At 40.8% G+C, this 23,994-nt stretch overlaps 1 protein-coding gene across 2 annotated transcripts in view; it reads left to right on the top strand.

Moving 5' to 3' along the window:
- Window positions 1-23,646, top strand: part of kif5c (kinesin family member 5C) — a 177,567-nt gene extending 153,921 nt beyond the window's left edge. The window contains exons 24-26 of one of the 2 annotated variants that reach the window (XM_069934978.1): window positions 4,168-4,384; window positions 7,945-8,062; window positions 20,792-23,646. In XM_069934978.1, the coding sequence (XP_069791079.1) occupies window positions 4,168-4,384; window positions 7,945-8,062; window position 20,792 (336 nt within the window). In that variant the 3' untranslated portion in view covers window positions 20,793-23,646. Of the gene's footprint in view, window positions 1-4,167; window positions 4,385-7,944; window positions 8,063-8,866; window positions 9,345-20,791 lie in introns of those variants that run through there. The other variant, XM_069934977.1, reaches the window with a different exon arrangement.
- The last annotated feature ends 348 nt before the right edge of the window (window positions 23,647-23,994 follow it).

Below are 23,994 nucleotides of genomic sequence, written 5' to 3'. Positions count from 1 at the left end.
TGTCTCCCTATGTGTATATTCTGTCCATTTCTGTGAATTGGCTTGGGGTAGTGTTCTACATTAAAGATACTGCAGAAATTGAGGTTATTGTTTTGAAATCTTTCTCATGACCCCCTGGCCTGTTTTCCTTTCTTGTTATCGAACTCTGTTCTTTGTGCATGTAAGGTTTGCCACTGAGAGATATATATAATGTACTGATAAATGATTTCACACATTGTAACTGAGAGTTAAAAACTTTATCCTCTGTTTCTGTTTCCATTGACTGGAAATGTGTTTTGCTCTAGAGATACATTTGGACGTTGATTAGTTCATGCCCCTTTGATATGATCAGTCAGAGTTGAGATTGTCAACAGTTATCCATTGTGATCCATTTCATTCCATTACGAGATGTCCTGGGTGGGGACTGCATGGTTAACTTGGCAGTTACTATATCCTGGGCTGAAGGATTAGATACATCTGGCCCTTCCACACAGCTGGTATATCCAGCACTGCACTATTCATTTGAAAGGGGTCACTGATCTTCATTCATCCAAGTAAGCGGCGATGAGTGGATTGCTTCCCCAGGCAAAACAGTCTGCTGGATTAACTCACTGGGTCGAGCGGCATCAATAGGAGAAAAAGAATAATCAATTACTCCCTGTGCCACGTGACAGTGTGAATAGAAATAGAATGAGGTGGAGGATTAACACGTGGCTGAAGGGGTGGAGTAAGGGGCAGGGTTTTAAGTTTCTGGATAACTGGGACCTTTTTTGGGGGAGATGTGACCTGTACAGTAAGGACGGGTTACACTTAAATCCCAGGGGGACCAGAATCCTGGCAGAGGTATTTGCTAGGGCTACTCAGGATCCTTTAAACTAGAATGGTTGGGGGGAGGGAACAAAATAGTACAGAGCAGTAAGGAGAAGGTTAGAATGCAAACAAAGAAAGTTTGTAGTAAGTATTTGAATATGGATGGGCAGGTGATAGAGAAGGGAAATGCTCTGGAAGAAGATGAAGGGCAATTGGCAGGAAAAGTAAATAATGTTGTTCTTAAAGATGAGGGAAAACAGGGATTAAAAATTGGGAAATCCCTGAAATTCATATATTTTAATGCCAGGAGTATTGTAAAAAAGGTGGATGAGCTGAAGGTGTGGATTGATACTTGGAAGTATGATGTGGTAGCGATTAGTGAGACATGGTTGCAGGAGGGATGTGATTGGCAACTGAATATCCCTGGGTTTCGTTGTTTTAGGTGTGATAGAGTCGGAGGGGCAAGAGGAGGTGGGGTTGCATTGCTTGTCAGGGAAAATATTACAGCGGTGCCTAGGAAGGATAGATTAGAGGGCACATCCACGGAGGCTATTTGGGTGGAACTGAGGAGTAGGAAAGGAGAGGTTACACTTGTAGGGGTGTATTATAGACCACCCGGAGGGGACTGAGACCTAGAGGAGCAAATCTGAAGGGAGATAGTAGATATTTGTGATAAGCACAGGGTTGTAATTATGGGAGATTTTAATTTTCCACATATAGATTGGGAAACACATTCTGTGAAAGGACTGGATGGGTTAGAGTTTGAGAAATGTGTGCAAGATAGTTTTTTACAACAATATGTAGAGGTGCCGACCAGAGAAGGAGCAGTGTTAGATCTACTGTTGGCAAATGGGATGGGTCAAGTGACGGAGGTTAGTGTTGGCGAGCACTTCGGGTCCAGTGATCATAATACCATCAGCTTCAATGTCATTATGGAAAGAGAGAAATCAGGGCCAAGGATTGAGGTTTTTGATTGGGGAAAAGCTAGATTTGAGGAGATGCGAAAGGACTTGCAGGGTGTGCATTGGGAAAATTTGTTTTATGGGCAGGATGTAGTAGAGAGATGGAAGTCTTTTAAAGATCAGATTTTGAGGCTGCAAAAGGTTTATGTTCCTGTTAGGTTAAAAGGAGGGGCAAAAGGTTTGAGAGAGCCGTGGTTTTCAAGGAATATTGGAAACTTGGTTCGAAGAAAAAGGGAGGCGTACATTAGATATAAGAAGCATGGAGTTAAGGAGATGTTTGAAAGATACATTGAATGTAAGAGGAATCTTAAGAGAGGAATTAGGAAAGCTAAAAGAAGGTACGAGAAAACTATGGCAAGCAGGGTGAAAACTAATCCAAAAGAGTTCTACAAATATGTTAATGGTAAGAGGAAAGCTAGAGACAAAATTGGTCCCTTAGAAAATCAGAGCAGAAAACTGTGTGTGGAGCCTAGAGAAATGGGGGAGATATTGAACAGTTTCTTTTCTTCGGTATTCACTAAGGAGAAGGATATTGGGAGATGTGAGATAAAAAAAAGCAAATTGGGTAAATATGGGGAATATAGAGATTACAAAAGGTGTAGTTTTAAGGCTTTTGAAGAATATAAAGGTGGATAAGTCTCCGGGACCAGACGGGATCTTCCCCAGGACATTGAGAGAAGTGAAGGAGGAAATAGCAGAGGCTCTGGCAGTAATTTTCCAAATGTCATTAGATATGGGGATAGTGCCGGAGGATTGGCGCATTGCGCATGTGGTTCCGTTATTTAAAAAGGGTTCAAGGAGGAAGCCTGGCAACTATCGGCCTGTAAGTTTGACGTCTGTGGTGGTAAATTAATGGAGAAAATTCTTAGAGATAGTACTTATAAACATCTGGATAGACAGGGTCTGATCAGGAGCACTCAACATGGATTTGTGGGAGGAAGGTCATGTTTGACCAATCTGATTGAATTTTTTGAAGAGGTGACTAAGAATGTGGATGAGGGTAGCGCAGTGGATGTTGTCTATATGGACTTCAGTAAGGCCTTCGATAAGGTACCACATGGAAGGTTAGTTAGAAAGGTGCAGTCTTTAGGTATAAATTTTAAGATAGTCAAATGGATTGAACATTGGCTGAAAGGGAGAGGCCAGAGAGTGGTAGTGGATAATTGTCTGTCAGGTTGGAGGCCGGTGACCAGTGGTGTGCCTCAAGGATCTGTATTGGGCCCATTGTTGTTCGTTATATACATTAATGATCTAGATGATGGGGTGGTGAATTGGATTAGTAAATATGCAGACGATACTAAGATAGGTGGAATAGTGGATAATGAAGAAGGTTTTCAAGGATTGCAGAGGGATTTGGGCTGCTTAGAAAAGTGGGCTGAAAAATGGCAGATGGAATTTAATGCTGATAAGTGTGAGGTGCTTCATTTTGGTAAGAAGAATCAGAATAGGACATACGTGGTAAATGGGAGAGCATTGAGGAATACAGAAGAGCAGAAAGATTTAGGAGTAACGGTACATCGTTCCCTGAAGGTAGAAACTCACGTGAATAGGGTGGTGAAGAAGGCTTTTAGTATGCTGGCCTTTATCAATCATTGCATGGAATATAGGAGTTGGGAGGTGATGTTGAGATTGTATAAGATGTTGGTGCGGCCTAATTTGGAGTTCTGTGTGCAGTTCTGGTCGCCTAATTACAGGAAGGATATAAACAGAGTGGAGAGAGTGCAGCGAAGGTTTACCAGAATGTTACCTGGGTTTAAGCATCTAGAGTATAGGGAGAGTTTGGACAGATTAGGTCTTTATTCTTTGGAGCGTAGAAGGTTGAGAGGGGATTTGATAGAAGTATTTAAGATTATGAAAGGGATAGACAGAGTGGATGTGGATAGACTATTTCCGTTAAGAGGAGGAAAGATTAAAACAAGAGGACATGAGTTAAGAATTAAGGGGCAGAGGTTTAGAGGTAACATGAGGGGGAACTTCTTTACTCAGAGAGTGGTAGCCGTGTGGAATGATCTTCCGGGAGAAATAGTGGCGGCGGAGTCAATTGTATTATTTAAGAAAAGGTTGGACAGGTATATGGATGAGAAGAAGATGGAGGGTTATGGGCATTGTGCAGGGAGGTGGGACTAGAAAGGGGTGTTTGGTTCGGTGCGGACTAGAAGGGCCTAATGGCCTGTTTCCGTGCTGTAATTGTTATGTTATGTTAAGTTAGTGCAACACTATTACAATGTCAGCGACCTTTGTTAAAATCTAGCATTGTAAAGAGCTTGTACTTTGTCTGTGTAAGTTTCCTCTTCCACCCATCAAAATATACAGAGACTGTAAGTTAATTGATGTATTTGGGGGACATAGCCTGGTGAGCCGTAAAGTCCTTCCTGTGGCTGCACTGTGTCTAAATTGTAACATTTCACTCTTCCAGCTGGTTCGTGACAATGCAGATCTTCGTTGTGAGCTTCCTAAGTTGGAAAAACGACTTCGGGCTACAGCTGAGAGAGTTAAGGCACTGGAGAGTGCATTGAAGGAAGCCAAGGAGAGTGCAATGAGGGAACGCAAGCGTTACCATCAAGATGTCGACCGAATCAAGGAAGCAGTACGGGCCAAAAACATGGCCAGGCGAGCACATTCAGCTCAGATTGGTGAGAGGCTGCCTTGTGGTCATGTTATCCATGATTTTCATTTGGGTCTGCAACTTTGGGTTGGGTGATTTATTAAGGTAAGGATTGCCAGGAAGGCTTTTTGGTGGGGAAAAAAGCTCAATATGTCTGATTTGTGCAATATGAATGTAATGTAAAAGCAAGCAAAACCAGCAGGAACTAGTGTTAGCTGCAGAACTTTTCATCCTCCTTGATGATTGAATGATTCACATGAATACAGTAGAAGTCCAAAAATCCAAAGGTCAGAAATCTGGACCATCTGAGAATCTGGACTTTTTGAAAATCAAACTTTTAAAATTTATCAGGCTTTTGTGTGTGTGCATGTGTAAGTGGCAACAAGTGACCACTTTATTTTTCTTTAAAACTGCTTGTTTTGATAAATGAATCGTGCTATATTTGCTAATGAATAAACCTTTAAAATGCACCTATTCATCTCTTTATTCCTCCTTAAATTTGAATTTTACAAGTATTGCCCCAGAATCAGGAAAATCCAAAAATCCAGACTGACTAAGGGACGTGATGGTGAGCTGAAATGAAGGAGAAACAGTGGAGGAGAACATTATCATGATGCTTATTTTTAGGAGGCATTTTAAACGAATTGAAGCAAGCAAGTTAGAATAGGTTTCACCAAGCAAAGCTTTGCATGTATGATAGTTGCCCACAAAGACAAAGGAGGAAAAACCCAACACCCAACCCCAACCAACCAATTTTTCCTTGCAACCGCTGCAACCGTGTCTGCCTGTCCCACATCGGACTTGTCAGCCACAAACGAGCCTGCAGCTGACGAGGACATTACCCCTCCATAAATCTTCGTCCGCGAAGCCAAGCCAAAGAAAGAATATACAGACCACATGAGAAAAATGGCTGTGCCATCTTACTCTTTGGAATGCAAGCTGCTTCACTGTAGATATTTGTTAAAAGGTATTCCAGTGGCAGAGGTCCATATAATGATGCATGGGATTTTTGCATCATTCTTCCAAATTGTAAGAAGTGCAGAACATAGAACATTGTAGCACAGGAACAGGCCCTTCAGCTACAATATCTGCACCGAATGTGATGCCTAAATTAAACTAAAACTGCTGCTAACACATGAACAATATCCTGACATTCCCTGCATATGATAATGAGTTGAATTTTTCATTTACATTGTGCAATGTAAATAAACACCAGAATTCTTGTTGCAGCTCAGAATCAAAATTTATGGTCATGAACAAATCATGAAATTCAGTGTTTAGCAGCAGCGTCATAATGTAAACATTCATATTATAAACATCTTACAATTACCAGTAAAAATAACAATAATAGTTCACAAAAAATAAGGCAGTGTCTTTGGTTCATTGATTATTCAGGAATCAGATGGCAGTGGAGAAGAAGCTGTCCTTGTGCCGCTGAGTGTTCGCCTTTATGCTCCTGTACCTTTTTCCCCAATGATAGTAGAGTGAAAAGGGCATTCCTGGATGGTAGAGGTCTTTAAAGATAGAGGCTACTTTTTTTAAGGCATTGCCTCCTATAGGAGTCCTCAATGGAGTTAACAACCCTCTGGAGTTTATTCTTGTCCCGAGAGTTGGCGTCTCCATACCAGGCAGTGAACGGGTACTTGCAAAGTGAGGAAGAAAACAAGTACAATAGTATACGCTGTTTAATTAAAGAGATAATAAATACCATTGTGCAATCTCTCAAGAAGCCTTTTTAAATGCTGCTATCGTACCTGCTTCCACCACTACCTCTGACTATTCCAGGCACCTGTTACTCTCCATGGCAGATTTTTTTCTTTAATTACTCCCCTCTTACCTTAAATACATTTTTTACCCAAGGAGAGAGATTCTGACTGTCTACCCTATCTATGCCTCTCAGAAATTTTAAAACTTCTATCAGGTCTCCCCTCAAAGAAAACAGTTTGTTCAACCTTTCTCCATAGCTCATACCATCTAATACAGGCAGTAACCTAGTAAATATTTTAAAATTAAATTTAGAAATTCAGCACAGTAACAGACCCTTTCAGCCCATGAGCCCGTGCCTCCCAGTTACACCCAAATGACCTACAACCCTAGGCATGTTTTGAACGATGGGAGTGTTAGAAACAGAAGTACCTTCACAGAAATTGCTCGAGACAAAAATTGAGAACAAAGAACATTTATTATACAACAATGCAAAGTTGGGTGCTTCCCCTTACCCTGGGAATACACACACACACTGGGGCTCACCCAACCTTTATACAGTTGATTTCAGTATAGGAATACCCTCCCCCTTACATTCTTCTGCCTCCTGGATGAGTTTGGCATTAGGCAATCCTGTCTGCCTACGTGCTGTTTCTGTGAACTTGGAGGACCAGGGGGTATCCTGTCGGTGTCCCATCATGTCACTGTCCTTATTCACACCTTCCTGACTCTCAGGGCTGACTAACTTCTTACATGCAGAACTTGCTAATTCTGTCTAAGGCTAGAAGACCCTTATCTTATTCAGACTAACTTTACTTCCTACATTCTATTATCTATCCTTATCTTATTCATACTGGTGAACTTGCTGATTCTGTCTAAAAGGCTAGAAGACCCTTATCTTATTCAGACTAACTTTACTTCCTACATTCTAATATCTATTCTTATCCTATTCATACTGGCTTTATTCATTACACATATATCTATACTAGTTTCCTCATCTTCATATTTTTATATCAGTTTTACTCATCTTTCACAATCCTCACTTTTCTTTTAGATCAGTGTTACTCATCTCTCACACTCCTCACTTTTCTTTTAGATCAGTGTTACTCATCTCTCACACTCCTCACTTTTCTTTTAGATCAGTGTTACTCATCTCTCACAGGAGGAAACTAGGGACCTCAGGGAAAACACGTGCAGAGACAGGGAGAATGTACAAATTCGTTACAGACAGTGCGGGATTAGAACCATGGCCCCGATCATTGGTACTGTAAATGTGTTGCACTAACTGCTACGCTGACCGTGCCGCCCTGTATCCTTTCCAAAGCCTCCACATCCTTTCTGTAATGGGGTGGTCGAAATTGCAAACCAGTGCAGCCTAACCAAAGTTTTGTACAGCTACAATGTGACATCCTTGCTCTTTAATCAATGAAGGCAAGCATGCCATATAGCTTTACATTTACATAGAGCTTTACATTTATATAGAGCTTTACATTTACATAGAGCTTTACATTTACATAGAGCTTTACATTTACATTTGTAAATGCAGTTGCCCTTGAAAAATATTGTAAACTTTCACCAAAGCATTAAAAAAAACCTGTTGATAATAGTTTTTCCACTGCAATTCTCATTCCAATCAAATTGATTTCATTAGAAATGGTTAAGAAAATGGGTTTAGCATATTGCTAGCCATGAAATTACTGCTGCAGAATGTTTGACTTTAAAAAAAAATATATTGGTGGGAGGATACTGGTTCACGACTGGCACCCAATTACTTTTATTCAACAGACAAGGGAAGGCCCCTCCAATATTCTGCAGGCAAAATTACATTTTTTTTAAACTGTCTTTGTATGTAATTAATTTAACACACTCTTCATTTTGTTTTAGCAAAACCTATTCGGCCTGGCCATTACCCAGCATCCTCTCCAACAGCCTTTCATGCTCTCCGTGGTGGTGGAGTATCTGTGACCTCAAACCCTAGTTACTATCAGAACAAAGACAAGTGGTAAGTATACAGCCAATTCAAAATGGACCTGAGTTTCAGTAATGCATTATGTGCTTCGAGAAACTAAACATTATCTGCTAGGGGAATTCATCAGGCTGAACAGCATCACTGGGACAAAGAATGATAGATGTTTCAAGCTGGATCTCCTCATGAAGCCATCTTGAAGGGTTTCAGTCTGAATTGTCGATCATTGTGTGCTTCCCATTGCTGCTTGACTCGGTAAGTTCCCCCAGAAGATTGCAATTTGCCTCAGACTGCAGCAGCTGCAGTCTCCTGTAAGCCTCCAGTGTGCTTCCAAAAAGATGTGAGAATTGCATGATGTTGAACGGAAACTCAAGAACTGGCGATTCTGGAATCTTGAACAAAGAAAGTGAAAATAGAGGGACTCAATAAATTGGGCAGCATCCATGGAGAGGAATGAACAGTCAGTGCTAAAGGTCAGGACTGCCAACCCTCCAGGTCTTGAAAAAAGGTCCGTTTCTCCATGGATGCCACCTGGCCTGCTGAATCCCTCCATCTTCTGGTTGTTTGCTAATGTATAATTAGAAACTGCTTCTGGCTTAATAAATCTGGATGACATTTATGTCTGTGAGTTCCTGATGTCATATCAACAAGTTTGGTGGTTGGCCTTGACTTTTGACGTTTACCAATAAATCTTTCAGTGTTTTCTGTTGCTCAGAAAGAACATGTCTATTTTGGAGAGTGTCTGTTCCGCTGCTGTGTTTAGTGACCTTCTTCATTACTTATTCAAGTGTCTCCACTCTTTGTCCTGCTATTAGCACTGATTGGTTTGATTTAAATTAGCTTAGGTTGGAACAGTGTCTCCCAATGCCGACATTTACATATCGAGCCTGGGTGTTATGAAAGGAAATGGAGAGAGTATTCAAAGTTGCCCAATGAACAAATGAAGAGAAAGATTTATGGCTGGCTGGCCTGTCTGTGATGAGTGGGGAATCTAATAACAAGAAATGTTTCTTGGAGATGAAATGTTTTTATGGATTGGATTGTGGCTGCTTTTGTATATCTCAGTCTGGAACTTATTCATTATTTCAAAGATTATAGTTAGAACAGTTCCTGCTAATTGTCCAATGATTTCTGAAATGGTATCATCATCCTTTGGATATATACTGTATGTAACTGGCTTGGGAAAGAATCCTAAATCTGTGACATTCCTTGTACAGTGCATTGTTAAAGAATATGTCTAAACAAACCATCATCTTATACTCTCAGCAAAACTTTTAACCAGTGTCAAATACAAAATGAAACTTCACCTTGTTTTCCAATGTACTTTAAGGACAAAATGTACCTTAACAAATTTGTGCAAATTTATTTGATCAATAAAATGATCTGATACATTAGATTATTTTTGTTCATTTGGCAGCAGTGAATTGTCCGAATTACACAAGCAACTTGATGCAGTAAACAATGATCCTGACTTAATAAGATAATCAAAGGCCATTGTCTTTGTCCATGTGCACAGTTGATGTTCTTTGGACAATCTACCGAGTCTGTATTGTGGTAATTTATCTCTTGAATATAAAATTGTTGTCTGTGTGGAGTAAGGCTTGTTTTGATAGACATTCCGCAATGTGATGGCATTGGATTGGCAAACATTACTTGTGAAATGCGATGGCTTCTCTTGAAGCAAAAGATGTATTTATTCCATTACAGCCTTAATTAGCTTTTTAGCAAGCAGCGTGAATATAAAATGTTAAAAGAGTGAAACACAAAATTCTGCAGACACTGTGATTGTAGTAAAAACACAACAAAATGCTGGAGGAACTAAGCCAGTCTTTCCACTGTCCATAGGAGGCAATATATCTTTGTCTCCTATGGACACTGAAAAGACCAACCAAGTTCCTCCAGCATTTCAGTGCTATTCTGATGATGCTGCTTCATCTATTTTTAAAGATGAAATGAAATTCACTGTACCAGCATATCTCATGAAAAGGTGAAAGTCTTTTGTGTGAAATGGAGAATACTGATGATACACAGCTATCCTAGGGCAGAGACACTTGTGTTTCAACTTGCACTAAATAATATGTTTGGATATAAAATATCAATCTATGTTCTCTCTTCAGCTTTCTTGTCAATTCTTATCTCACTTCAAACATGACCTGTTTGGGCCTTAATCCCCAGAGACTGCAGTGGACAGTGCATGCTGAAACAGTATTAAGAGAGTCCTCAGCTATGCTTTGGTAAAGAGAGGGAGCAATGGGTCCTTGGTGGTTACTTCACAGGTGGTTGTGTAATCTAAAAATTGGACTAAAGACCCATCAGAATGAGTTAAGTTCCTAATGTGGCTGTTAAATTTCGATAAATAAAGAAAGCTGAGTCGTATTTGGAAGTTGTAGAAAGCAGTGGTAGAAATCAGTGTAAGATTGTACCTCCAGGAATATGGATGCAGTACTGTTGCTTAATCTGACTAGTGAGCGAGTTCAATCATTAAATTATATTTTCAAAAATTCCTCCCTCAGTCCTTGAAAACTCTCACCAACTATCTTACCATCAATATCAAACCATTATCATTTTGTTCACTCACTACACCCACACAATCTCAGCATCAGATCGAGCATCTCATGACAAAGATTTAACTCTCTCAAACCACAACCTATTCCATTTTCATCATTCATATTTTCCAGACACCTTTCAAACTCACTGCTGTCTGTAAGTGTGCTCCGGTTTCCTCCTATGTTCCAAAGACGTATGGAGTTGGTAGGTTAATTGGTCACATGGGTATTTGGGCAGCGCGGGTTCGTAAGCTGGAAAGGCCTGTAACTGTGCTGTATCTCTATTTAAAAATTAAATGACAATTAAATACTTGGGCGAGAAAGTGACATCCTCCATTGGTTTAGCCTTTCTCAATGCGGAACCTACAAACCTCTCTTCCCCCCCCCCCCCCCCCCACCTCCAAAGGTCCGGGGGGCGGGAGGGAGGGGGGTGGAGGCATAGCACATTTAAGTAAAAATCTTGTTTTCTTTTTACCTCACGTAACATAAATATTTTTTATATAATTGTTAGGAAAGAAGTACAGAAGAAACCAAATCAATTGCTTCACAGGCCAGGGGGCTTATGAAAAGGTTGAATCTGGTTTGTTTGGATAGTTGCTATTACTATTAACAAACAATTTAAGAGCCAGACCTAAAGTTGTGGTTGGAAAGATTGGTGTGGTTCGTATCCATAGACCTAACCCATCTCCTCTCATCCCACAATCTTCTCTGTCAGTTATAGGTGCATGTATCTCATTTTCTCCATTTTATCATGTTAAATACCAACGAAATGGAGTCCTCAAGTCAGTTCTCAAAGAAGAAAATGGCAGTGAAGATATTGCATCAATGTAACCAGCTAAAGTAGCAAGCTTTGTGCTTTACATATTTAAAGGACTAAGGCACTGGGCACATTTTTCCCTATCAAGATAGCCACTCCCCTGGTTCTCGAATTGAAGGAGGACATTGACACCTGGCCCACCCATCCCCTTTAACTTTAAATGCTCTTGCTTTGTAAGGTGGGTCTCCTGTAAAGACACTATATCTGCCTGCACCTTTTTTAGGTGTGCCAAGACTCTATTTCTCTTAATTGTTCCATTTATACCGTTTATATAAAAACTCACGAATTTGATTGACATCCATTATCCCTGCACCACTCCATTCTATCCTTCCCCTTCCTTCTCATTCTCTGATATTTAACCTCCGTTCTGGTTCTCCTCAGTAGATCCTTGGCACAGGCGATCATGTTCCGCACAGGAACTAAACAAATTAACAAAACTAACACTCATAATTCAGAATAAAAGGAAAAATACCCCAGAAACCTTCCCTTCTCAGTTTACCTCCCACCCCCCACCCCCACTGGCACCAATAACAAAGCTATTGGTGCCAATCCCCCCTCCATTTTGAGACACTTATCTATCACTTGTTCCTCCCTCCCTTTCTTTGAGTTCCTGGTATTCATTCTTACTTCTAATCTACATTCATCTTTAAACATGAACATTTTGAAAAAACCTATTTCCCCTCATATTCATCACAATTACAATATTTTCAGTTCATCTTTCCCCTCATTCCCTCTTTCAACCTTATTTAATCCTGAAGGGATGGCAGGGTTCTTATAATGTCTATTGCTTCCCTTGGATCCTTTAAAAAAAACTTTATTTCCGCTCCTGTCCTTCCCATCTTCAACCTTGCTGGGTGAAGGAGGGTAAACTCTATTCCTTTTTGTTTAAGGCTCTTTTTAACCAGGTCACATTCCCTCCTGCGTTTCAATAGTGCCATGCTTATGTCCAGGTAAAGCCTTCCCTCCCTTGTATTCCACCAGGACCCCCTTTCTCCCCCCCCCCCCCCATGCCTTTGCATTCACCGCTGCCACCCATATATATTTTTTTAAAATTCTCTCTATCCTGGTAGTGAAGGAGCCTTACCAGGATAGAGTGTTGCTGTTGGTTTGGCCCTGGGCAGGGTTGAGGGAGAGAACCATTCTATTTCCAGGTTATTTCAAATTTGTTCCCTACCCAGTATATCTGGCATCCTCTTTTTCAGGAATTCTCTTGTGTCTCTCCCCTCTGTACCCTCCTTCACCCTCACAATTCCTCCTGCTGATTTTTTTTTTTCCTAAGGTATCGATCTTATTCCCATATCCTTACCCTATCCCTTTCCCAGCCTCCATTTTGTTCTACCTCTTATCCAATCTTTCCTCCACTCTCTCAATTCTCTATTCCTTTCTGTCAAGTTATCCAACCTTTCTTTGATTACCCTCTGCCCTGCCACTAATGTCTTCCAGGTTTTTTTCAAATCTGGCCAGTGGCCTCCAGTATTTCTCTGGCAAAAGGCATTTGCTCCTCTGCCCCCTTTATCTGTCTTTCACTTCCCTGTAATGTCCTTCTTTTACTCTCTCGTTATTCCTCTTCTTCCTCCTCTTCCTCCTCCTCCTTGCCTTCTGACTCCAGGCTGCCCTGCCACGTTACTTTCCCGCTGAGTCCCCTCTGGCCACGCTGCTCCTGGAGTCCTCTAGGCTCGACGCCTCGGACCCGACCTCTTCGCGCCCGCCGGTTGGAGCGGCCTTGCAAGGTAAGTCTTTATTTTCTCTTTTACTTTTTCTTCCACCCCGCGGGGTCCTCTCCACTGCCATCAACATCACTGCCCATTCCGTCTTGACTTGCCTCCACTCACACCTGACAGCGCTCTCATCACCGCCTACGATGCTGTCAACTCCATCTCTGCTTAGCTCCCCCAACCTCAGGCCCCTGATTCTTCTGCACCTGACACCACTCACGCCACCTTGGTCGATGGCCGTCCTGTCTCTCCCTCCTGGGTGAGTCGTCTTCTTGAGGGAAGTTCTGGGGGTTCGCTGCCACCGAGATCTTATTAGGCCCTGGGTCGGCCCCTCCATCTCCACCACATGGTGAGTCTTTTCCTCCATCCTGGTCTTCCTTCTTTTTGTCATCTTTTTTCTTTTCTTTCTCACTGTCTATTAGTATTTCTGGTTGTCTTCCTTTTTTGGGTCTTTTTATTTTAGGGGATCTTCTTGTATCTATATTCTATTTTCCTCATGTAGCTCTTGGATCACCTTACAAGCCCCTCGCTACCATCTTGGATCTCCAAGGTTAGCAAAATTCACTGGATCCTTGCTGAGGTTGAGGAGGGTTTTCCCCTCCTTTCCTGTGACATCCCATTTGTGTTTCTTGCCTTCTTTCAATCATGTGACCTGCCTTCAATCTCCTCTGCATTCAATAACCAGAGGAAGTTATGCCAAGGTACCCATATCTGGAAGCAAAATGGGTCAGAACAGGATTTTGAAAAGCACAAGATGACCAGCAGGTTATTCCCCATTGCTTATTAAAATATTGGCCTAATTTAGACAGCTCAAATCATGAACAACTGCACTCAGAGCCGAAAATCTGTGGTCGGTGTTCAAAATCCAGCTGGGTCATCTGATGGTTTACAGCATTCAAAGATGGCTGTTGGAGGTTTGGACTTGATATACACCCCAAAGTGTTGCTAGCAGGTGTGAGGCTGAGATGGCTTTCTGTACACATCTTTGCAAAATTGCATCGTACCCCCATTTTTTAGCTTGGCAGCTGGAAATATAGACACAAAGCACAATAAAATAATTTCACCACCTTCTCCCTTTCCTCTGTACAGTTTATATAAGGTATGTTCATTTGCCTCTAAAAATAAACAGTTTTGACTGCCTTGCTTATTTTAAAAGTGGCTATAATTACTTTTGGTCTTTACTTTCATTGTTTATAATAACTGAATAGCTTCCTTTTAAGAAACCACCACAGTACATTCCCTGAGGCCTGTGAAAGATATATTTGATGACGAATGGTCTGTTTTGTCTGGGAGTTTGTTGTTAAAATCCTATCAACTAATAGTTGATCACCCATTTATCTCTAACTGCTGTATTAGCTTCCTATGTTATTCACAACAAACTGACATTGGCTTTGTAACATTTAATCTTTTGACACAATTCAGAAAAACATAAAACATTGAAGTAGGATTTGGCCTTGTGGACCCTTGACCTTGCACCACTATTTAGCTTCACTTTCTTCTTTGTTTGCCACAAATGCTTGATGGTCCTACAGATAAACAGGTTTGCATTCCTCCTGAAGGTATGAAATGCTTCCTAATCTCCGAAATAAGACCTGAGCAGAAACATGTTATTCAGCTCATCGAGTCTGCCCTGCTATTTAATTATGAGCTGATCCATTTCCCCACTCAGCCCCATTGCCATCTTGGAATAACCTTTGATGCCCTGGCTGATCAAGAACCAATCTCTTAAATGCACCCAATGACCTGGCCTCCACAGCTGCCTGTTGCAACTAATTCTGGCTGAAGACAATGATATGCATCTCTATTCTAAGCAGATGGCCTTCAATCCTGAAGCTGCACCCTCTTGTCCTCGACTTTCCCATCATGGAAATGCTAACAGTTCCTTTTCCCCCTCCCCTACTTATGCTGCTCAACCTGCTGAGTTCCTCCTGCAGATTGTTTATTGCTCTTGATTCCAACATCTGAGTCTCTAGTCACCTCCTAATCTCATTAAAATTAGCAACTCACCATCTGTTCCCTCTGTCAATTGGGGATAAGGCTACACTACTGCTAGAACTGTCAGAACTGTCGAGATGTTTTTGGCAATATTTTTTGGCAGAGACTGAGGACACTTATGGATCACAATAAAACACTTGTCCAAGGAAGTCTGCAAAATTGTTCCTTTCAATCACAAAATCCACTGTAAAATCAATCCAACTCTGCTGTCAAGATTTCTACTAAATCTGCTCTGCAGCCTCCATTTCACAGTGAATTTTGGATTGACAGTAGTTGCGGGGGCCATTCAAAGTCCAAAGAAATAGGTGATCAGTAAATTCATTAGAGAGGTTGCAACATAGTGGAATCCTAAAGTCAATGCTGAGGAGCTAGTCAAGGCATGGGGTGTAGGAAATAATGTTCTAATTTAAAGAGTTCATCAACTTTTAACAGAACTTGCAGCATAACTCCTTTGGAAGATCCTGCCTCTCTCTCAGTGACTGCAAATTGTTGAAGGGCACACAAAATAATGCTCATCATGACCACCAGGTGGCATTTAGTACACACGTGGAAAAGAATGTGTTCAAAATGGGTTGCCTAGAGTTATTTAACCAAGTAATCTAAATTTTTGATTGAATACAAAACATAGCATCAGTCTTCTTCTCCTATTTGTCAGGTCTTCCTGCAGATTTTTCAACAATGTCAATTCATTCACCATTAATAGACTTGGGGATGTGACTGCTCTATTATTTGGTGAAATATTAGGTGACTTTATAAACTTTCAACATTGCCTCTTAGCTATGTTGTAAACCTTAGAAGAGCAATTTGTGGGTTCATAAATCTGTTATTACCTGGCTTTATGGAATTAATTTTGAATGGTTTCTTATGAAGTTAATGAGATTTGTACCTGTTCTACTTGGTCAATATGGCAATGTGACAGAATCCATTTAAAAAAAAATGTTCACTGTCAAATGTCCAAAATGTGTATAATGGGCTCCATTTTAATTCCTGTTTTGGGTGCTATACTTGCAAACTCTGACTAATTTCATGAATAGTTGAAAAGATGAGTTCCTCTTGTTGCCTCGGCGAAGATGAAACAAAAAAAATCCATTTCCTGGATAACCCAATACAACGATAATCCTCCGTTCCGTGCCCACCCCATTATAACTTGGCAATTTATAGATACGTTCATCTGTAGGTTTGCAGATGACACCACTGCTCTTGGCCAGATCTCACACAATGACGAGACTAAAAAAAGATGGAATGTCTAATGGCATGTTCTCATTGATCACAACTTCTCTTTCAATGTCAGCAAAATGAAGGAGCCAGTCACTTATTTCAGTAAAATGAGAAAACCACATCTCCCTGTGTATATATGGGTACTAAGGTGGAAATGGTGGAGTATTTCAAGTATTTCTAAGTACACACATCACTAAAAACTTGTCCAGGTCTAATCACCTTGAAGGAAATTCTTCTTGCCCCTGAGTTTTCTCACCAATTTTTACAAATGCATCATGCAAAGTATCTGGTCCAGATGTAACACAGCTTGGTTTGGGAACTGTTGAACCACAGGAAACTGCAGTGAGTGGTAAATGTAGTTCAGCCCTTCATGTCTGTTTGTGGGTTCATGTACTGTTAAACCAAGACTACCCATAAATTGGAGGAGCAACATCATATTTTCTGTCTTGGCACTCTCCAGCTGGGTGATATTAAAATTGATTTCTCCAGTTTCTGATAGTCTACTCACCATTCTCCCTCTCTTCCTTTTCCCTCTGACTTCTTTCCTCCAACTCTCCACCTCCTTCCCTTTCCATTCACAGAGCCATCGCCCCCACCCCGGTTTGCTGATATGCCCTTTGTGATGATGTAATGGGGGGGCATATTATACTGGCTGCTTGCTATTGGCTATGGCTGTAGAGTTACTCCATCTTACTGGTATAACAGATGGACATGCTTTCCCATTGGCCAGTTTAGTGGTGGTTATAGTCTGTTAATAAAAGTCCAGTATTGATATAACACTTATCTGGTCCATGTCTATGGCATATCAATTTTATTAACAGACTCTCAATCATGATGCTTCTCTGAAACCTGAAAGACTTGAGATAGATCAAGATGCCACCTGAGCTGGAGAAAATTTTCACCACTGGCTCCAGTGTTTTGAAGCATTCATGCAAGTGAACAATGTTGTGCAAGATGCAGCAAAAATGAACCATCTTGTGGCTCTCCTCGGAGAGGTACCTTACTCCATGGTTAGGGAGACAGCTGTCTACCAGAATCCATTGAATCTCCTCAGAACCTATTATGATATGCCACAAAACACTTTGTTTGCAAGACATCAGCTTCACACTCGAAGACAACAAGCCGGAGGGAGCAAAGATGCTTTTGTGCTCACATTAAAAGGGCTGACCAGAGCCTGTGCTTGCACTGCTGTCATGTCCAAAGCCCACTGAGAATCTTTGATGCTGGACGCATTTATAAGCAGATTGAAATCGGGTTACATCAGGCAATGTTTACTGGAGACCCTGGACCTAACCTTTAATGCTGCTCTTCAACAACCGAAGACCTTTAGGACTGCCCTACAAAGTGCTAAAGCCCTCGAGAAAGAAAGAGGTGCTGAAGCGACACCCCCAAGGTCCGCCCACAGCGATGATCCACTTGTGAGCGCCACTAAACCGCAGCATAAAAGCCGCTACGGAAGATGCTACTTCTGCGGTTTGGCGCTACACGTGCGCTCTCAGTGCCCCGCGTGGCAAGCCAATTGTGCCAACTGTGGAAAGCAAGGGCACTGAGCTAGCTGGGAAGAATCCTAAGAAAAATTGGAGATGTTCTTTACTATGTACAAGTTGGACCAGACAGATGGACCAGTCATGCCAACCAGTTGCAACCAACAGAATGCAACCTTGCAGTAACAACTCCTGTGCAACTCAGGCTGGATGCCTTGTTGGACACATTTGAACTTCAGAAACCATTGAACTACCATCACACAGAAACAAACCTATACACTCTACATCACTGGAACCTGTAAGGAAGTATCAAAGAGTTCAGAGACCATGAAGCTCTTCCAAGTGGATCCTAGACTCCACCTATATAAGTAACCAGCTCAAGGGGGAGGTGCTAGGATGCCCTAAACAGAGTAATCGCTACTGTCACCAGATGTGGGTGTTGCTGAATCCCGGGACTTGAGCCATCAATCAACTAATACAGTTACATATGTGAGATGGCTCACGAGACTTCCCTCAGGACCAAGGGCATTGTAAATACTTTAAATAATTCTTTAATTGTAACTAAAAGGATTAGTTCTTTTGATTTGAGGAAACACTTGTCTGTCATTTCACTCCGGGTCTAATGAGGTGGAAGCTTGAATTCCTTACAATGCATGCACAGCACAAATAGAGTCAGATGATGGAGAAGGAGGGGATGGGGGAGATAATAAAAGCTGGAGAAGTCAATATTAATGCCATCCAGTTGGAGGGTGCTCAGTCAGAAGATGAGGTGTTCCACCAATGACTGGTGTTCTCATTCTGGCAGTACATGAGACCATGGACAGACTGTTGGCAAAGGAATGGAATGGAGAATTGAAATGGATAGCCACTGGGATATCCACGCTATTGAGGTGGACAGAGCTGAAGTGCTCAACAAAGTGATCTCACAGTCTGCATCTAGTGTCTCTGATGTAGAGGAAACCACAGTGGGAGCACCGGATGCAGTAGATGACCCCTGCAGATACACAAGTGAAATGTTGCTGCACTTGGAAGGACTGTTTGGAGCACCAAAAGATGGTGAGGGAGGAGGTGTGGGCACAAACCGAGCATCTCTGCAGTCACAGGGGTAGGTCCCATGGGGACGATTAGTGGGGAGAGAAGAGTGGATAAGGGAGTCATGGAGGGAGCAATCTCTTCAGAAGGGGAGAGGGGAATATGTGTCTAGTGGTGGGATCACTTAGTAGGTGGCGGAAATAGCAGAGGAGGATGTGTTCGAAGCAGAGGCTAGTGGGGTGGTAGGTGAGGACAAGAGGAATCCAGACTTTGTTATGCATGGGGGCAGAGTGGACCAGGCCTGGTGTGTGGCTAAAGAAGCATATGTGGGTTAGAGCCGAGTTAATGGTGGTAGAGGGAAAGCCACGTTGTTTGAAGAAGGAGGACATCGCTGATGATCTAGCATGGATGTCCTCAGCATGGGTGTAGATGCGATGGAATTGGATAAATTGAGAGAATGGAATGGAATCCTTAAAGGGAATAGGGTGGGAAGGCGTGTAGTCAAGGTAACTGTGGGAGTTGGTGGGTTTGTAGAAAATGTCTATTGAAAATTTATCTCCTGAGATGGAGACAGAGCGATCAAGGAAAGGGAGAGGGTTGCTAGAGATCAACCAAGTGAATTTGACGTTGGGGTGGAAGTAGCTGTGAATGCTTAACATGTGACAGCACTCAATTTAACTTTGACTTGTATTTCTGTTAATTTCTTGTGTCTAAAGCCCTTTTTACACTGGCATCCCAGTTAATTGGTTATGCAGTCTCCTGGGATAGGAATCCATTTGTGCTGTTTCCACTGGACCACCTTTAACTGGGACACTGACTGCTTTTCCACTGAACACAACTCATTCCTCAGGATTGGAGAGTCTACCTTTGAATGGAATTGATGGAAGTTGTCTTTTAAACCCTGGTTTAATCATCATGTCAGCATCAGCTGACACGGGATATGAGTAGGGGTAGAGGCTGTCAATCCCCGACGTGATTTGATGCTGGTGTGCTGATTGTTTTCCTCTTCCACTGGACCCTTAACCGGTTAATTCCCGGGACAAGGTGTCAGTGGAAGAGGGGCTCTAATTTCTCTGTAAACCAAAGAAAGCCGTGCTATTTTTTATAAAGCATTTTTTCAGGAATAAAAAGTATTAAGACAATTTGGCAATTGTGTAAAATTGGTCAACTGTCTAACAAATCAGTATTTTTTATATTCTGCAAAAAAGTACAAATAGATACTTAAATTCTGGAGTATTTCAATGACCAGGTCACAGAGAAACTTTTCTACATGTGGGTGTCAAACCAGAGGGTGTAAATATACCATGGATACAGGCAGATCAATTGAAGAATTTGGTTCTCTTTCTTTTCATGGAGAGAGGCCCAACATTAAGTGAGAGGAATTATAGAATTGTATGCCATTGATTCATGTCAATAAAGGGTTAGTTCAGGAGAATTAGAGGGAGCACGATGGAGGTATTTAACAGTAGGAAGCATGGCTGGACATTTTTATTTAAAAATGCATTGAGCAGTTTGGCCATTTGTGTTTCTATTTTGTGTAATTCTATGTAATCTCTCTTGATGGACACAGAGGTGACCTCTTCACACTGTACAATAGGTTATTTTGCTTTCACCTGGGGAGGGAGATGGAGCCTTTGTTTAATATTTTGTGCAAAGGAAAATATCTTTTTTTCATTACTGCCTGAAACTCCTACATTACCTGGTTAAGACCTGGGAGTGACAAATGGACCTTAATCTATGTAAACAAGAGAGTTACCATCTGAATTCAGCTTAACATGAAGAATCAATATTAATCTTCCTTTAAAAGCATGCATGTTTCATGCAAAAGCAAGACTGAGAATCTAAAGTTGGATTTTGATGATGTAGACGATTTAAAAAAAAATTCCTTTCCAGTTACACAAGTCATGGTAGCAGCTTAAGATGTTGCATGAACTAACAACAAATTCTTTGTTTTCTAGATTGGGGCTTCAGTCAAAAGCATGCATTAATGGCCCAAGACCAACTCATAAAACCCTTCAGAAGAAACTTGCATCTAATCATATACTTTCTTCGGAACTGTAGTCATAGTACATCGGCTTTACATGGGTCAAGATAAGTATGTACGGAACTGCATTCATTCTACATCAACTAGCCTCACAGATCATGTGTGTTCGTGAAAATTAATTCCCAGCCTTTTCCAGGACTCGCTAAGCTAAAATTATTCATTGTATTGCAGTGTCTTCGGAAGAATATTACCTTGTATTGTGAATTTGATTTTCCGTATGATCAAATGTTTTATTTTGTATTTTGGGTTGTGGGTGGGCAAAAATTGCTGCTAAATTATAAATTTTAAAGGAGTGATAAGGTTAAATTTGTGCTTGTAGAATTTTCTAAAAAAAAACTCATTGTGGCAGCGTTGGTCAACCTGGTCAGTGTAGGTCGCCAAAGTGAACAACTTGGACAGGAGTGACCTAGGACTAGAATGCCTATTGGTACAAACAGTACAAGCCTTTAACAATGCTACACTTGTTTGATTTTTACACTTCACTTGAATCACTGAGAATGTCGGCACAGAAAGCTGAAGGTTTCAAAGAAGGATGTAAACAATGCAAATTGGCCTTATTTTGGGTCCAAAGAAAATGTGGTCGCCTTTGGCACTCAAAAGAAGAGAACAGTTTATATTCTTGTGCAAGCAACACTGGAAGCAGATGTAACTTGTCCAACCACCTTCAAGCAGAATTTTGGTCTGTCAGCTGCCATTAACCTTACTGAAGAAATAAGAAAGACTCATTCTGAATATGATGAGCAGAACTGTGTTCACTCCTGGGTACTTCTGTTGATGTCTACATCAAAACTCAATTGCTGGTTTCATGCCATTTGAACAGAGGCAGCTCCATTGTAGAGACTGTGCTGGTGTCCGAAGAACATTTGATCTTGCAGACAATGTGCTCTCTTGAGGCAATAGCATATCTTTAATAATGATTTCATTTTAAAAAAAAATGCCTTTAATGTATTGTGATCAAAATGTTCCTAGGTATCATTTGAAGAGTCCACATCGTCTAACGTTTGTACCACATTAGCTTAGTACCTTTTGTATTTTTATAATTTGCATACGCCTAATTATGTCTGCTTGAATTATCTTTCTTGATGCCCGGAACACTAAGTTATTAACAAAACATTACTATTACAGTGACCGTCTGTCATTTGATTTTGGATCTTTCTGGTCTAGATGCTGATCAGCCAGTCAGTTCACCTAGAGCCAGACCTGTAAAGTTTCCAAACTTTAAAGCAGATTGTCACTGTGAAAGTTGGCCTTATTAACAAATGTGTCCCTTCTCAAACTTTTTTTTTGCCTTAATGCCACTGGGGATGGTTCCATGGATCCACTCCTATAATTGAAGAACATTAATTAAACTTGACATATACACAAGATTTCTTGGGGGATAGCGGAGGGGTTAAAAAAAATAATCTGATACAAGCAAGAATATTAGACAGTAGTTATACTCACTCCAGCACATTTGGTTGCACAGAAGTTGAGCAGATTTGTGGGGTTGTTAAATCAGCAGGCCAATATGAGAATTTTACCAAAGACTGATTTCCACCCTTATTCACCTCTCTATAATCCCCACCCTCCTCCCACCAGATGTTAAGGATAGATCATTAATTTTACTCACTTGCATTTATTATATTAAATTTTAAGTTGGGCTGCCTGGTATCCTTGGACCTTTCAAAAAGGATGGGAGCAGAGCACCATAGTGGCTGCATCATTCCAATGACCTGCGGATAGATTGTTTCTTAAAGGTAAATTGACAAAGCTGATTAAATTTGGATTTGTTAACATGCTTGAGGAATGTTAAAAGCCTAAAGACAGCAATTCCAAAAGGTTGGTGCATCTGAAAATTTCCAGCTCCTTCATGTGAGAAGACTATATTGCATAGAGAAGGAGCCTGCTAATTTAACAATGTCAATGCCAGGGGTAATGCAAGTTATTTTGTTAATTAACCTAATTAAAATTTTCTCAGTGACAGGCTTGGTGTTAGCTTTTGCCTTCTAGATTCTGATCAGCGAATCAGTCAATCTAGATTTCAGTATGTACCTAATACTTTTGCTGCAGGAGATTTTAACCAGGCCATGCAAGAATTTAGAATACAGTTGTGTCTAATTTTTATTTGTTAGTTCACTTTTAAGACAATTCACTCTAAAAGACTGCCTTGCCTTTTATTCTGTTTCTTTTCCTGCTCATATGTTTGAAACCACTGGACACTGGTAACCTGACGGGGTTAATTTCGATTGTATGTTTACCCTGTGTATTTATGGAATTATAAATCCATACACCATATGAATGCTGTGTGCCTGTCAAATAGCTGACCAGAGTTGGGGGAGAAAAAATATCTTCATATTGTTTAATGTCCATTGTCTGTCTCTGGGATGTATTGAGGTATCTAATGACCTGATAGATGTTGGGATGTGAGGCTCTCTGTAGTTTGTGTCTACTTTGTAAGATGTGTATGTGTATTGCAGAAGTGTTTCCCTTATCTGGCTGTGTGTACAGTAGTCTTTAAATAGGTTCATTTTAGGGCAACGTATATTTATTAAAACAAACCTATACAATTATTTTGTTCAAATGGTATAAAATGAATATTCATGATCAGCATATGAATACTGTGAGGTATTTAAATAAAACATAAGATCAAGTCTCAAGTCTGAGGGCAGTATTTAAAATTGAACTGAAATTCCTGTCCTGTAAGGTATAAAATCTGCTATGAAATGACTTGCATGATGTATAATTCATTTGAAATGGTTAATGAAAGTGCTGGAAATAAAGTTGATTTAAACCCCCACAGATTCAACTTTCCTTCTTTTGAAATGATAATAAAATCAGAATATCTCAGAAGACGCAGCATTTGGTTATGACCTAACATTCAGAACAAGGTAGTTCTAGCCAATCTGATCTATTATAGTCTTATCCAATAAAAGTTTTGATGACTCTTAGTAGCAGCTGAGAAACTAGTAAAGTTCAATATTAGAAAGATTTGATGAACTGCTAAAATGTTCATCAAGCAGAATACATAAACTGTTAGGCAACTGGGAGAGGCAATACAAAGCAACATTTAATCTTGGTCCGTACTTTTAATATAAAAACAAGGACATGGCAGGTTAATGAAAGATTAGGCAAGTACAA

Source organism: Narcine bancroftii, chromosome 4, assembly GCF_036971445.1.
Source record: "Narcine bancroftii isolate sNarBan1 chromosome 4, sNarBan1.hap1, whole genome shotgun sequence".
Lineage (NCBI taxonomy): Eukaryota > Metazoa > Chordata > Chondrichthyes > Torpediniformes > Narcinidae > Narcine > Narcine bancroftii.
This window is presented reverse-complemented; position numbering and strand designations above follow the sequence as displayed.